At 63.5% G+C, this 11,493-nt stretch overlaps 4 protein-coding genes across 4 annotated transcripts in view; 3 read left to right on the forward strand and 1 right to left on the reverse strand.

Moving 5' to 3' along the window:
* Window positions 1–895, reverse strand: part of EMIHUDRAFT_56234 (hypothetical protein) — a gene marked incomplete at both ends in the record, with an annotated part of 1,493 nt that extends 598 nt beyond the window's left edge. The window contains one exon of the mRNA XM_005766435.1: window positions 714–895. Within this exon, the coding sequence (XP_005766492.1) occupies window positions 714–895 (182 nt within the window). The remainder of the gene's footprint in view (window positions 1–713) is intronic.
* Window positions 896–1,504: 609 nt separating this feature from the next.
* Window positions 1,505–2,977, forward strand: EMIHUDRAFT_451847 (hypothetical protein). Its single transcript, XM_005766436.1, has 2 exons — window positions 1,505–2,166; window positions 2,374–2,977. Exons 1-2 carry the CDS (start codon window positions 1,576–1,578, stop codon window positions 2,674–2,676), a joined length of 894 nt encoding a protein of 297 aa, XP_005766493.1. The 5' UTR covers window positions 1,505–1,575; the 3' UTR covers window positions 2,677–2,977.
* A 2,972-nt stretch (window positions 2,978–5,949) lies between these two features.
* Window positions 5,950–8,660, forward strand: EMIHUDRAFT_212020 (hypothetical protein; the record flags this gene model as incomplete). The annotated part of the gene is made up of 4 exons (XM_005766437.1): window positions 5,950–7,518; window positions 7,605–7,874; window positions 7,953–8,240; window positions 8,304–8,660. 4 exons carry the CDS (start codon window positions 5,950–5,952, stop codon window positions 8,658–8,660), a joined length of 2,484 nt encoding a protein of 827 aa, XP_005766494.1.
* A 1,822-nt stretch (window positions 8,661–10,482) lies between these two features.
* On the forward strand, window positions 10,483–11,232 carry EMIHUDRAFT_212021 (hypothetical protein; the record flags this gene model as incomplete). The annotated part of the gene is made up of 3 exons (XM_005766438.1): window positions 10,483–10,648; window positions 10,725–11,056; window positions 11,107–11,232. 3 exons carry the CDS (start codon window positions 10,483–10,485, stop codon window positions 11,230–11,232), a joined length of 624 nt encoding a protein of 207 aa, XP_005766495.1.
* Between the last annotated feature and the right edge of the window lie 261 nt (window positions 11,233–11,493).

Below are 11,493 nucleotides of genomic sequence, written 5' to 3' on the forward strand. Positions count from 1 at the left end.
TGGCACGAGCGTGACGCCGAAGATGCACGCGAGGATGAGCAGCTGGAGCGCCGTGTACCGCCTTACCACGCCGGAGGGCACGCCGTCGAGGAAGTCGAGGCCGCGTGCGGCGCGCCGCGCCGGGTCGGTGATGAAGAGGACGAGCCGCTGGTAGAACGAGTTGCCGCCGAATGAGGCGATGCCCATGTAGATGAAGAGGCCGTCGAGAGCGGCGATCGGGATGTAGCCGAGCACGGTGAGCGCGCAGAGGGTAAGCCCGATCAGCACTGCCTGCGCGAGCCCCGACACCCGCTGCTCGTGGCAGTGCGTGATCACCTCCACCTTGTCGTGCGCCGAGTGACCGGCCGGCCGCGTCCGCCACTCCTTCTCGCAGAGTGAGTCCGTGTGCAGCGGCGCCTAGGTAGCTGCACAAGCAGGAGTAGGAATGTTGTTTCCTGGGAGATGATGAGTTGTGTGATCTCGAGAGGGATGGGGGGGGAGGGAGAGGCGACTGGGGCGGTGCGTAGAGGAGGCTGCGCGCGGGTGCGGCGGTGGCGGTGGCGGTGGACGGTTCTCGGAAGTGGCACCGATGGTGGCGGCCGGGTGGATGTCGACGGAAAAGAGGGAGGCGCCTACCTCGAGGCGAGCCACAGCTCTGTCCACAGCTCTGCCCATTTCTTGGCCATCTCTCGGCCATCTCTCGGCCATCTCCCGGCCATCTCTCGCCGGCAGACTGAAGGCGGAGCGCGGCGAAGCGGTCGGCGGGGCCGTCGTCGCGCGCCCACAGGTGGTGCGCCACGCGGTGCAGCGTGAGCGCGTGGAACCCCTTGAAGTAGAGCAGCGGCTGCAGCAGCCCCGTCGCCGCGGGGTCGACGTCGAGAATCTTGTAGAGGTCGCAGACGACGCAGCGGAGCAGCCACGGCGCGGCGAGGGCGGAGGACACCTCGCGCCACAGCGCCGCCGACTCGGCGCCATCCTCCCCGAGCCCGGCGCTCCGCAGCTGCTCGACGAGGACGGCCGCCGCCGCCTCGCTCAGCGACGAGCGCGACAGCACTGTCCGCTCGCCGAGGCCGCTCGTGAGCGGCGAGCCGCTCAGCGCGGTGGCCTCCTGTCGCAGCTGGTGAAAGATGATGGCGGCGTGCTTGGCGACGGCGGCCTCGCTCGCTCGCAGGTACTGCTTGCTCGGGAGCGGCGGCGTGAACCGGCTCGAGACGGGCGGGTCGAAGAAGACGGTGGACTCCACCCACTCGGCCTGCATCCGGATCCGCGGCGAGAATCTGCGGAGGCCGACCGGAGAAGACAACCCGAGCAGAGTCGCCGAGAGTACAGTTGCCATGGCCGCGTCGTGCGTTGAGCCGACCTACTCCGAGCAGCGTCTTCTTCTACGATTTTATGATGAGCCTGGATGAGCCTGTGTGTGTGCCAGTCCGCGCCAGTCTGCGCCCTTGTCGTGCCAGTGTGCTGTGAGAGTCGGCCCCAGAATTCTTCTTCGCAAGGCCCAACCTTGGCGTTGGTGCGGCTTCTCCCCACCCTCCTGCGGGCCGCGGCCGGGAGTGCCTCCTGCCTCCCGCGAATTCCACACCCCTTGCGCATAACATGCGTGGCCACAGCGTGCCGCTGCTGCTCCTCTGCCTGCCCGCCTGCGCGGCCCTCGCACCCGCGCCTCGCCTCTCCTCGCCGGTGCGCCTCCCGCTTCAGCAGCGGCTGGCCCCGCGGCTCTCCGCTGTGGGCGACGAGGTGCCTGCCGTCGGCGGCGGCGGCGCGGCCGACGCGCGGCCACCCTATTTGCTGACGGGCCTGCGGCGGCCGCGCTTCCGCGGTAGCGCCATGGGCTGGCTGCACCGCACCGGGCTCTGGTACGTGCTGGCGACGGCCTACGTCGCGGTCGCCGCAGCGCTTGGGTCCTCCGCCTCGCCCGGCAGGCTTGCGCTGCGGGTGCTGGCGGCGGCGGCCACTTGCGCCAACGTGTGGATCTCGGATGGGTACCACAACGGGGACAAGCGCGGCGGCGACGCGTACACCGCCGCTGCCGAGACGGTGTGGCTGCGCTGGGACTATGTCGGCATCTCCTCGGTGCTGACGACGCAGCTCTGGCTCTGGTCGGCCAACTTTGGGTGGCCAGGTGCGACGGCGCTGCTCGGCGGCGTGAGCGGCGCGGCGAGCGCATCGGTGCTTGCGCTCGCGCAGGTACCCTGAGATCTGGGGAGATATGGGGAGATATGTCAAACAGTGCGGTGAAAAGGCCCTGCCGACGGCGCAACGCCCGCAGTGTCACGGGGGCGCGGCTGCGGGTGGGGGTGGGGGCTACCCGTCCCGCGCTCGGCGGCTTGACAGCCCTCCCTCTCGGTGCTCTCTGCTCTCTGTGGATGCGCAGCGCTCTTTCTTTTCGGGTAGGCGGTCGTGCCGCGCAAGGCCGGACACACGGCCGTCAAGCTGCTGATGGGCGTCCAGTTCGGCGTGCTGCTCGGGTACCTCGTGCGCGCCATGTTCTGCCTCTGCCCGGCCGCCTGCCGCGTGAATGCGACCATCTTCTGGCTGTACCTGCCTGGCCTGGTCGCGTACGCCGTCAAGCGGCCGCAGCACGCGAGCTTTGGCTTCCACGAGTTTTTCCACTCCTCGGTCCTCCTCGGCCACTCGGCCTCGATGCTGCTAGATGTGGCAAATTTGCTCTCGCCTTGCGTGGCGTGCCTGTCTTGACGCCAATTTGTTGTTGCGTGGTGACTGTGCCTGTCTTGACGCGCGGCGGAGCAGCCCTGCGTTCTGGGGAGTGGCGCTGAGGGGAGCGTGCCCGGCGGCGGCGCATCGCATGGAGCATGGCATGGCGCATGGCATGGCACCGGAGAGTCTCTCCTTGACGCGCGATACGAATTGGCTTGATCGGTTGATGGCTTCCTGTCCGCCTGCGTATCCGTGTGAGGATTGCGTGAACCCGCACATTTAAGCCGTTGGAGAGGGAGCTCACGGAGGTGGGGAAAAGCATTAAAACGCTAATGTTTGCACACACACACACGCACGCACGTGCACACACACACACACAGTCACACACGCACGCACACATACACACACTGCACACACGAGACACACACACGCGCGGCGCACGCACAATACGCGATACGGCTCTGCTCATCGTGTTCGAGCCTTTCACTGGCCCGTCGTTGCCGATACACGGCTGGTCAGCACGCAAATGCGGGCGTAGACCGCGTCCACATCCAACCACCCAGCCACTTTCTCCCTCCAGTCAGGCTGGAGTTCGGCGGAGACATGCATCTGCATACGGTCCCTGATCTGCTCAATATCAGCGAGCTGCATGGCACCGAGTCGCTCGACCATCTCCGTCACGGCACCATGAAGCACTTCCGCCGAATTCTCCGGGATACGAACACCATGACCGCCGAGCTGTTTGATGATGCATTGCACGATCTGTGCCTCCTTGCCTTTATGCGTCAAATCCTCCACGAGCGCATGCAACCGCTGCTCGTGCGTCCCCGTCGTCGGCCTCACGCCCTGATCAATGCCAAAGACGACGCCGTCACCTCGCACAAGCCAGTTCTCCATGTTGCCGGAGATGGCATTCAGGGCCTGCTGCACGCTGATGCCCTGGGCTTCTGCCTGTGAATTGATGATATGCTGAAAGGTCTCGCCCAGCTTCTGATCAGCACGGAAGGCCACCAGGGAGGCCGTCAGGAAGGTGAATCTATCCGTGTTCCAGATGACGCAGTCGTACACCGCCAGACGGCCCAGCTGGCGCACGCTACTCACATGTAACCGGGAGGGCTTGTCGTCCAAAATGAATTGGGAGAGCAGCACCTGCGGCTCGCTCGCCATCTTGGTGACCACGCGCTTGCACGGGGAGTCTGCTTCCTCGACCGCACGCTGTATTCCGTCTAGCATCGACGAATGCTCCCGGTCGCCACGAACAATCATCCTGCAGCGAGGGACTGGTACGTCGAGCGCGTGAGCCAGCTCCGCTGAACACAGCTCGGCGATCAGACCGGGCTGGCCGGTTTTCAAGACCACCAGGCCTCCGGAAACATGCACAAACAGCGTCGGGTGTGTCCCAGCGCGGGACACAGCGACAGTGGTACTCCAGTCGATCTGTGAGATGTCGGCCAGGCCAACAACGCTGCCATCAGAGAGGTTAGCGCGGGGTGCCGGGAGGACTACAGCCCACTGCTTGCCCACCGCGTTTGTTGTCGATGGTGGAGGCGGCGGTGGTGGTGGAGGCGGCGGGGGAGGAGGAGATGGTGGTGGTGGCATTGGTCCGGCCGCACGGCGTTTTCTAAGCCGTCGTCGCCCGGCGCTGCTCGCAGCACCGTGTCGATGGCAGAGGTTCCTCTTTTCCGCGCCCCCCCCCGCAGGCGCGCGATACAAATATACATTATTGTCGTAAAATTCTATCGCAAGAGGCAGGACGCTGCACGGACTCGAGGCCCTGTGTGGTGGCGGCGTGCCGTTCTCGAGCTCGAACGCGCTGATGGACCGCCGCAGGTGGCGGCCGCGTTCCCGCCTCTTATCTGAGCCCTGGTCTGACAGCCTGACAGCAAACCCCGGACAGCGCCTGACAGTGCCCGACAGCCTGACAGCGCTGACAGCACTTTCTCTGACAGTCTGACAGCACGTATCTGACAGCCTGACAGCAGAGCCTGACAGGCGAGGCGCTCCGTCGCTGTCAGGCCCTAACGTGACAGCCTGACAGCTGCCTGACAGCCCGACAGCACACAGTGGCCTGACAGCAGCGCTGACTGCCCAACAGCAGCACAGACCGTACACAGTCAGATCCCCCCCCCCGTAGAGCCTCTTTCTTGTGCCCCATGAGGGTATAACAAAACTATTACATGCAAAGACATATACATGTGAGTGTGGCCCATGTAGTCATGGGATGGTCATGGGTCTCTCTCTCAACCCTCCCGCCCCAGCGGCCGCGCGCACCCTTCGTCACAATGCCAACCGCGCGCGGCCGTCGACCGGCAAGCACACGCCTCGACTCGGACACACTGTTCCGAGGGCAAGGGAGAGGGGCTGGCCCCTAGCCCGAGAGGGGAGCTTCCAAGACCCACTACAAGACCACGCACGCATCATCCCGCGGCCTGGCGGTCGGCGGGATTGCAACCAGTCTTCGCGTGCCGCCTGTCGTTCGACTCGGGCGCCTTGGGCGTCGGGGTGGCGAGCAGGGGACGCGGCTCTGAGCGCCCAGCGACGCGTGTCGGATGGAGTCCGGCCGCGGGTGTCTAGGGAAGTTCGCTCCAGGTTGGCTGAGTGTCTTGTCTTGTGGTTCTGTGTGTCGCTCCTGTGTGACCGTCATCGCCCGTCCTGCGTCCACCCATACCGCGTTGGTGTCCCAGTCGTTGGTCGGACTGTGTTTCGCCTTCCCATCAATCAATCATGTCGCAGAGTCCCATAGATAGATACATACCTAGAAAGGCGAAGAACAGTGAGGCTCGTCCGAATGCGCCCCCCAAAAGAAAGAGAAAACACCAAAGATATCGCCAAATGTTTTTCTGCCATCGTCAATGATTGCTCACTGCCATCTCCGCCGCCTTTGCTGCCCTAGCCGCCGCAGTGCTCTCGCCGTCGCTGTCGCCGTCGCTGGTCGCCCTTTCCACAATGGCGCTACTCTCGCCGTCGCTGTCCTCGCTGGCCGCTGTTTCCACCATGGCGCTACGCTCGCCGCAGCTGCCTCCTTCGTCTCCTCCCTTGCTGCCACTTAAAAACCCGCGATTCGTCATCACCGGTTACTGCGACTCGCGAAGCGATCTCGACAAGCTGGAGTACGTTGCTGAAAGCCGCAATGCTTCGCATCGTCGAGACTCGCCGTTTTTTCGCGACACTTCGCTCGGTGCGTCGTACGTCGAATACGACACTAGCGCCTGGGTCGTGACGAAAAGGTCTGATGTTTATGCGCGCTTCAACTCTGACGACTCCTCCTCGCCGCCGCTTGGCACGGCCACTTGGGAGGTTGACTGTGGTGGCATGCGTTACACGGAACACAACCTGACGCTGGCACCCTCACAGCCACCTCCTCCGCCTCCGCCGCTGCCACCAGAGGTCAAGGCGGTGCTGTCCATGTGCGTTGTGGCAACTCGTCGCTACCTCCCCGATGCCGACTCGCTCAGACAGCTTTTGATTGGTCCAGAGTGGTCCCTCTATGGCTTTGTCCGTCCCCAACTGTTGGTATCTTCTGCCGATGGTTGCGATTTGCCTAACTTTGATAGCATTAATCAGAGCAAAAAGATCTGCTCAAAGCCCGACTCATTGACCGACACATGCGAATCCGGCGCCTTGCTACGAATTCTCCCAAAGACGTCTAAGGCTACATCTCAAGTTGTAGTCGGAACGAGCGGCAGCAGTAGTCTTGTCGGCAGCGAAGGTGGAGCGGGACGGACCGCAGTATATTCTGTCACGGTCCTCGACTTTGTCGATCTTGCAAAAGGCTCTCAGTCTTGGCTCAGTCGCTTCTGTGGCAACTTTGTGTCCGTGGTGTGCTCAAACGTGGCTGCTGCGGATCAGATCCAGTGTGGAAATTTTGCGCGAGCCATTTGCTACCCGTCAGAAGGACTAGCCGGGGGGTACCTCGACATCTCTGTATTCAATGCAGTCAGCGACGAGACGAGCATGGCGGCGCTGCGAGTGCTGGATCCCGAGTGGAGCGTGGATTCACCTCCGTGGAGCAGCATCGACGTCATCTGGATGCTTCTCTGGCTGCTGCCGGCCTGGGTGCCTGCACTCCTATTGCCCGCCGGTGCCGTGGCGAGGAGGAGGGCTTTTAGACGGGCAACGCTGCTGCTAGAGTTGGAGGGCGCCTTGAGCGAGATTGAGGTGGAGCAAAAGCAGAGCCGATTTGACGAGCCGGAGGTTCGCCAGGCCGTTCGCCAGGCAAGATGGCTCGCTTTCACGCTTCTGCTTCTGGCCCTCGCTCTCGTCCCTTGGCTCACTGCCTTTGCTGCCCTTGCCGCCGTGCTGCCGCTTGCTCGCAAGAAGAGCTGCGAGGTCTGGATCACCTCGAGAGCCTCGCGGCGGTACTGGCTATCTGTCACGAGTGTGAGCGGCTTGATCTACGGCGCATGGCTCATCGCGAGCTGGAGCCTGATTGGTACAGGCGAGTACGAATACCTGTGGAGGAAAGGGGAAAATTCAGATAGCCCAGATAGGGTCTTCGTCAGCACATGCCGCCAGCTCCTGCACAGTTCCCCAGATGACACAGTCGACTCCACCGACGGCTACTTCTTGTACGAGTACCGTGGCAAAGTCTGCAGCGTCCTCGCCCACATGCTTACGCCGCGAAACATACCGTTCATCGCATGGACGCTGCTTGCGCAGGGGTGCGTCAGCCTGCTCGTCGCTGGCCTCTCCCTCTTGCTACTGCTCAAGTCTGCAGGGCCAAAGGCCATCCCTGGTGGCCGCCGCCTTGCGTCGTCCGGGTGGTGCGGCGCGGCGAACCGCAACGTCGACGGCCTCCTGACGCTCGCCACAGAGCGAATTGCCGACCGCTTCGCCGGCTCCGCCAAGGAGCTCATTACCGGACAACCCGAGGCGGGCTACGTCTCGGGCCGCTCGCTAGATGTTTTGAGCTCTTATCTTATCACATCCTCAACGCGCCGGCCGGGTCGAGCGACCTCGCTTTCCAGCACGGATGGCTACGCGACCGCGCCCCGGATGGTTCACCGCTCGAACATCGCGAGGGCATGCGGCTCGCCGACTTTGTGGCGCTGCCGGTGGCGCGCAGAGCGAGGCTGGAGGAGGCGCACGTGGTCGCGTTGCGTCTCTACTCGACCGCCGCCTTCCGCGCGCTCAACGGACCGATGCGCCAGCTCAAAATGAGCAACTACCGCAAAGGACAGGACGGACGCCCTCTCCCCCTCGAGCCTCCCCAGCTGGCGGCGCCGCACCCGCAGCCGGTGACCCGCTCGCTGACCAACAGTGGCTGGCTCTGAGTCGGCTCGTGTCCTCGCATCACACCTTTGACGGCGGAATAGGCGACGATGGCGTTCATCTACGAGGCGCTCAAGCGGATGCGCGCCCTCGCAGCAGCGACGGCGGTCGATCTCGGTGGCAAGGAGCTGGAGGAGCTGGTGGAGCGTCTCAGCTCTCAGAGCGGCTACGGAGACCTCGATCTCGGCACGCTGCAGCGGGCGCGGGAGGACCGTCTTGTGGAGGAGTCGGCTGACCTGGAGTCCGCGACGCCGAGCGGTGGCGCTGGTGGTGGGTGGCGGTCGATTGCGCTGCAGGCGGCCGGCCGCGTGTTTGCCCGCTCTGCGGAACCGGTCGACGGTGTGCGTCCTGCGGTCTTGTGAACGGCGCCTCTTCACATCTTTACGTGTGCACAGGCGAGGCCGCAGGAGCAGGGCCTTGTCCTGTGGCGGGGCATGGGAGACATGCGCGCCTCGCCTCGCTTCCTCGCCATGGGCGGCACCGAGTTTGCCTGCTGTTCGACGACTTCGCGGCTCGAGGTTGCGGCGCGCTACGCGTCCGCCGCCGGCAAGACCGCGTTGTTGTTCTGCATCAAGAGCTCGACGTTCATGAATACGGGCGTCGACATCTCGGACTTCTCCGCCTTCCCGCACGAGAAGGAGTTCCTGTACCCGCCGCTCACGTACATGCACCCCACCGGCACCACGCACCGGCTAGTGCGGAACGAGGTGACCTTCGACGTTGTGGAGGTCGAGCCTTCCTTTCCTAGCTAGAGCTCACGTCGCCAGGCTGCCGCACGCCCTCTCCCTCCGCTCACGGGCTTCACGATTGGTGCGACAATATGCAATATAGTTAATCCTCCCATGTTGTGTTCGCGCCCCGGCCTCCCATGTTGCATACAAAAATACATGTCGTCGTCCGTTCTCTGTATCCGCAACCACAATAATGATTGTACTGCAAGGTGTGTCGGAGCCGTTGGAGCGTGCGCGGAGGCTGCGGAGGCGGCGCGTCACCTTGACCGATCCGCGAGCCTTGTGTGCGAAGGCACAAAAAAAGAGGGCGCTGTCACACCTCGTACCCTCTCAGGGTCTTTCGCTCGCGCGCGGGACGTACTGCACAGAGCCGCACACGCCGACTCGCAGGCGGCAAGCAGGAGAACATCTACCGTATCCGACACACCAAAACAAACGTACAGCTCGCGATCACCGCAAACCTCACAAGACCTGACAAGTACAAGTACTGTCCCTCCAAGCTAACGAGATCGGCCCTCCCTCATGTATCGAACCCATCCGAAGCCTCACCCTGGGCAGGGCATGTCGGCGCTCTCGTCGTCACTTCCATCTAACTAGAGGTCACGCATGGCATCAGAAGTTTTATCTCTGGGCCCCGAAAGGCATCTCTAGCAGCGTCGTTACGCATGCGCCCCCCCCCCCCCCCCCGCGCAAGCGCCTCGACGTCTCGCCAGAGCATAAGCTCTTCACTTGGTGTGTGACAAGACGATTTTTTCGCCATCGCAGCGAGCAGCCAGCCAGCCGGATGCATCGCCGCGGCACTGGCTGCGCCGCGGTCCCGCGCCCGTCGACGAAGCTCCCCCGTGTGAGTGTGTGTGACACACAGCTCCCCCCGCGGCAGACCGCGCGTAGCAACGCCTTGTCAATCGAGATGAGCGCGCCTGAAGATCGCCCACCTACTGCCCCTGAGAGTTGGTTACTGAGTGGGACCCATCCACGCGGATGTTATTTGTGGAGCTAGCCTTCGATGTCATGAACAACGCACACATAGATCTAAGCATCTAACAAAGAAAGAAAACAGACAAAGGGAGGGATGGGAGGACGGCACGCCGCCACCACACAGGGATTTTAAGGAGAGGAGTGTGGTGCTAGCCGTCGCCCACAACCTATTCCTTGGTCGTCTGCCTCTTTCTATCTCCCTTCGCAGTCCCTCGCCGATTCTCGCTGCAACCTTCATGCCACCTCGCGGTCGTCCCACTCTCGTCGTTCTCCCTCCTGTCAGTCGCTTCCTCCCCTGTCGCGTCGCTCTCGTCTGCCTCATCCTGCGACGCCGCCGCCGCCTGCCGATCCCTTGCTCTCGCGGCTTCTCCCGCCTTTCGGCGCAACTCTGCCCTCCTCGCGGCATATTTTGGCCCCTCGAGTTTATAGAGAGAGATTTTAGGAAACCAACATTCTTCTCGAGTTTATCGAGCTCTCCTCGCGCAAGGACGACTCTTCTGACGCCCACTGGCACTGCGATCATTTGCCGCCAAGTCATATCGTTGCTCAGGTCCACTCTCTCTTCGAACACTTGTACCTCTAAGCATCTAACGCAAATTTGCGGCCACGCTCTGAGGGGTGAGCACGATTGCCGGCGGGTCACCTCGCGCAGACTGCATCGCGCGAACCCGTGCCGCACGACCGGACGGCCTAACACGACGGTACTGTACGCGCTCGTGTGGTGGGGTGGGGGGTGGGGGGGTATGGTGCCCTGTGCGGGTGGGCGGTATGGTCGCGGCCCCCGTGCCGGGACACCATACCCTACCCCCTAAAACCTCGAATCCCTCTACCTTGGAGGCACCGCTTGATTGCACTTCACGCGGCCATGTGGCCTCTCGTCTACGCGGCGATCGGATCACAGCTTGACGGCATACTCAAGGACAACCTGCCCGAAGACATGCATGACAGCCTGCCCGCGGAGCAGTGCGGCACCTACGACATGCTTGAGGACCCATTTTCAGCGCCGAAAGATTATGTTTTCCGGCTCGACGGTGCTCGACCGCCGCCGTTGCTACGGTATACCGTGCTCGCTCCCACACAAGCGCTGCCGTCCGCACTGCCTGATAGGCTGCAACGCAGTCATCCTTCCCAAATTCGCGCTGCGGGACGACGGCGCCGTGGCGCTGTCGCAAGCAATCAAAGGCAACCCGTCATTGAGGCTCGAGGCTCTCAACCTGTTCTACACGGGCATGGCGGAGGCGGGCGTGGAGGCCATAGCCAAGGCGATCGGCTCGGGAACGCAACACGCACTCCTGACTCTCCTGCTCGGCGACAACCAAGTCGGCGACGGCGTCTTTGCACTGGCGACCGCTGTCAAACGGCTGCCCTCTCTCATCGTGCTGGACCTCTCCCGGGCAAACATCGGCGACGCCGCCATGTGGGAGGGGGGCGCGACCTCCGTGCGACACATGCTCACGACACGTCCACGACACGTCCAACAGGCGATGAGGGCGCCGCCGTCCTCTTCACGGCGCTCGGCGTCTCTTGCCCGTGGCTGAGCAACCTCTCCCTTCGGCGCAACGGCGAGCTCGCCGACGAGGCGGCGCAGGCGCTGGCAGCCGGCGTGCTCGTCTAGCAGTAGCAGTAGGCAACCGTGACTCCAGATCTCTCACCCCCCTCCACAGGCGCTGGCGGACGTCCTCGTCTTCGGAGCCTCCGGCGGCGCGGTGGAGACGGTGGATGGGGTGTGGGAAGAGGCGCGCCGTCGTCGTACGTCGCACTGCCATGTCGCAGAGCACCCTTCCCTAGCCCTAGAGCGCCGTCCGTCCCAGCCCTCTTGCAAGTAGTCTTGGCACCACGCACCCCCCTTGCGCCTCTTCCCCTCGCGAAATCTCGG

Source organism: Emiliania huxleyi, assembly GCF_000372725.1.
Source record: "Emiliania huxleyi CCMP1516 unplaced genomic scaffold EMIHUscaffold_51, whole genome shotgun sequence".
NCBI lineage: Eukaryota > Haptophyta > Isochrysidales > Noelaerhabdaceae > Emiliania > Emiliania huxleyi.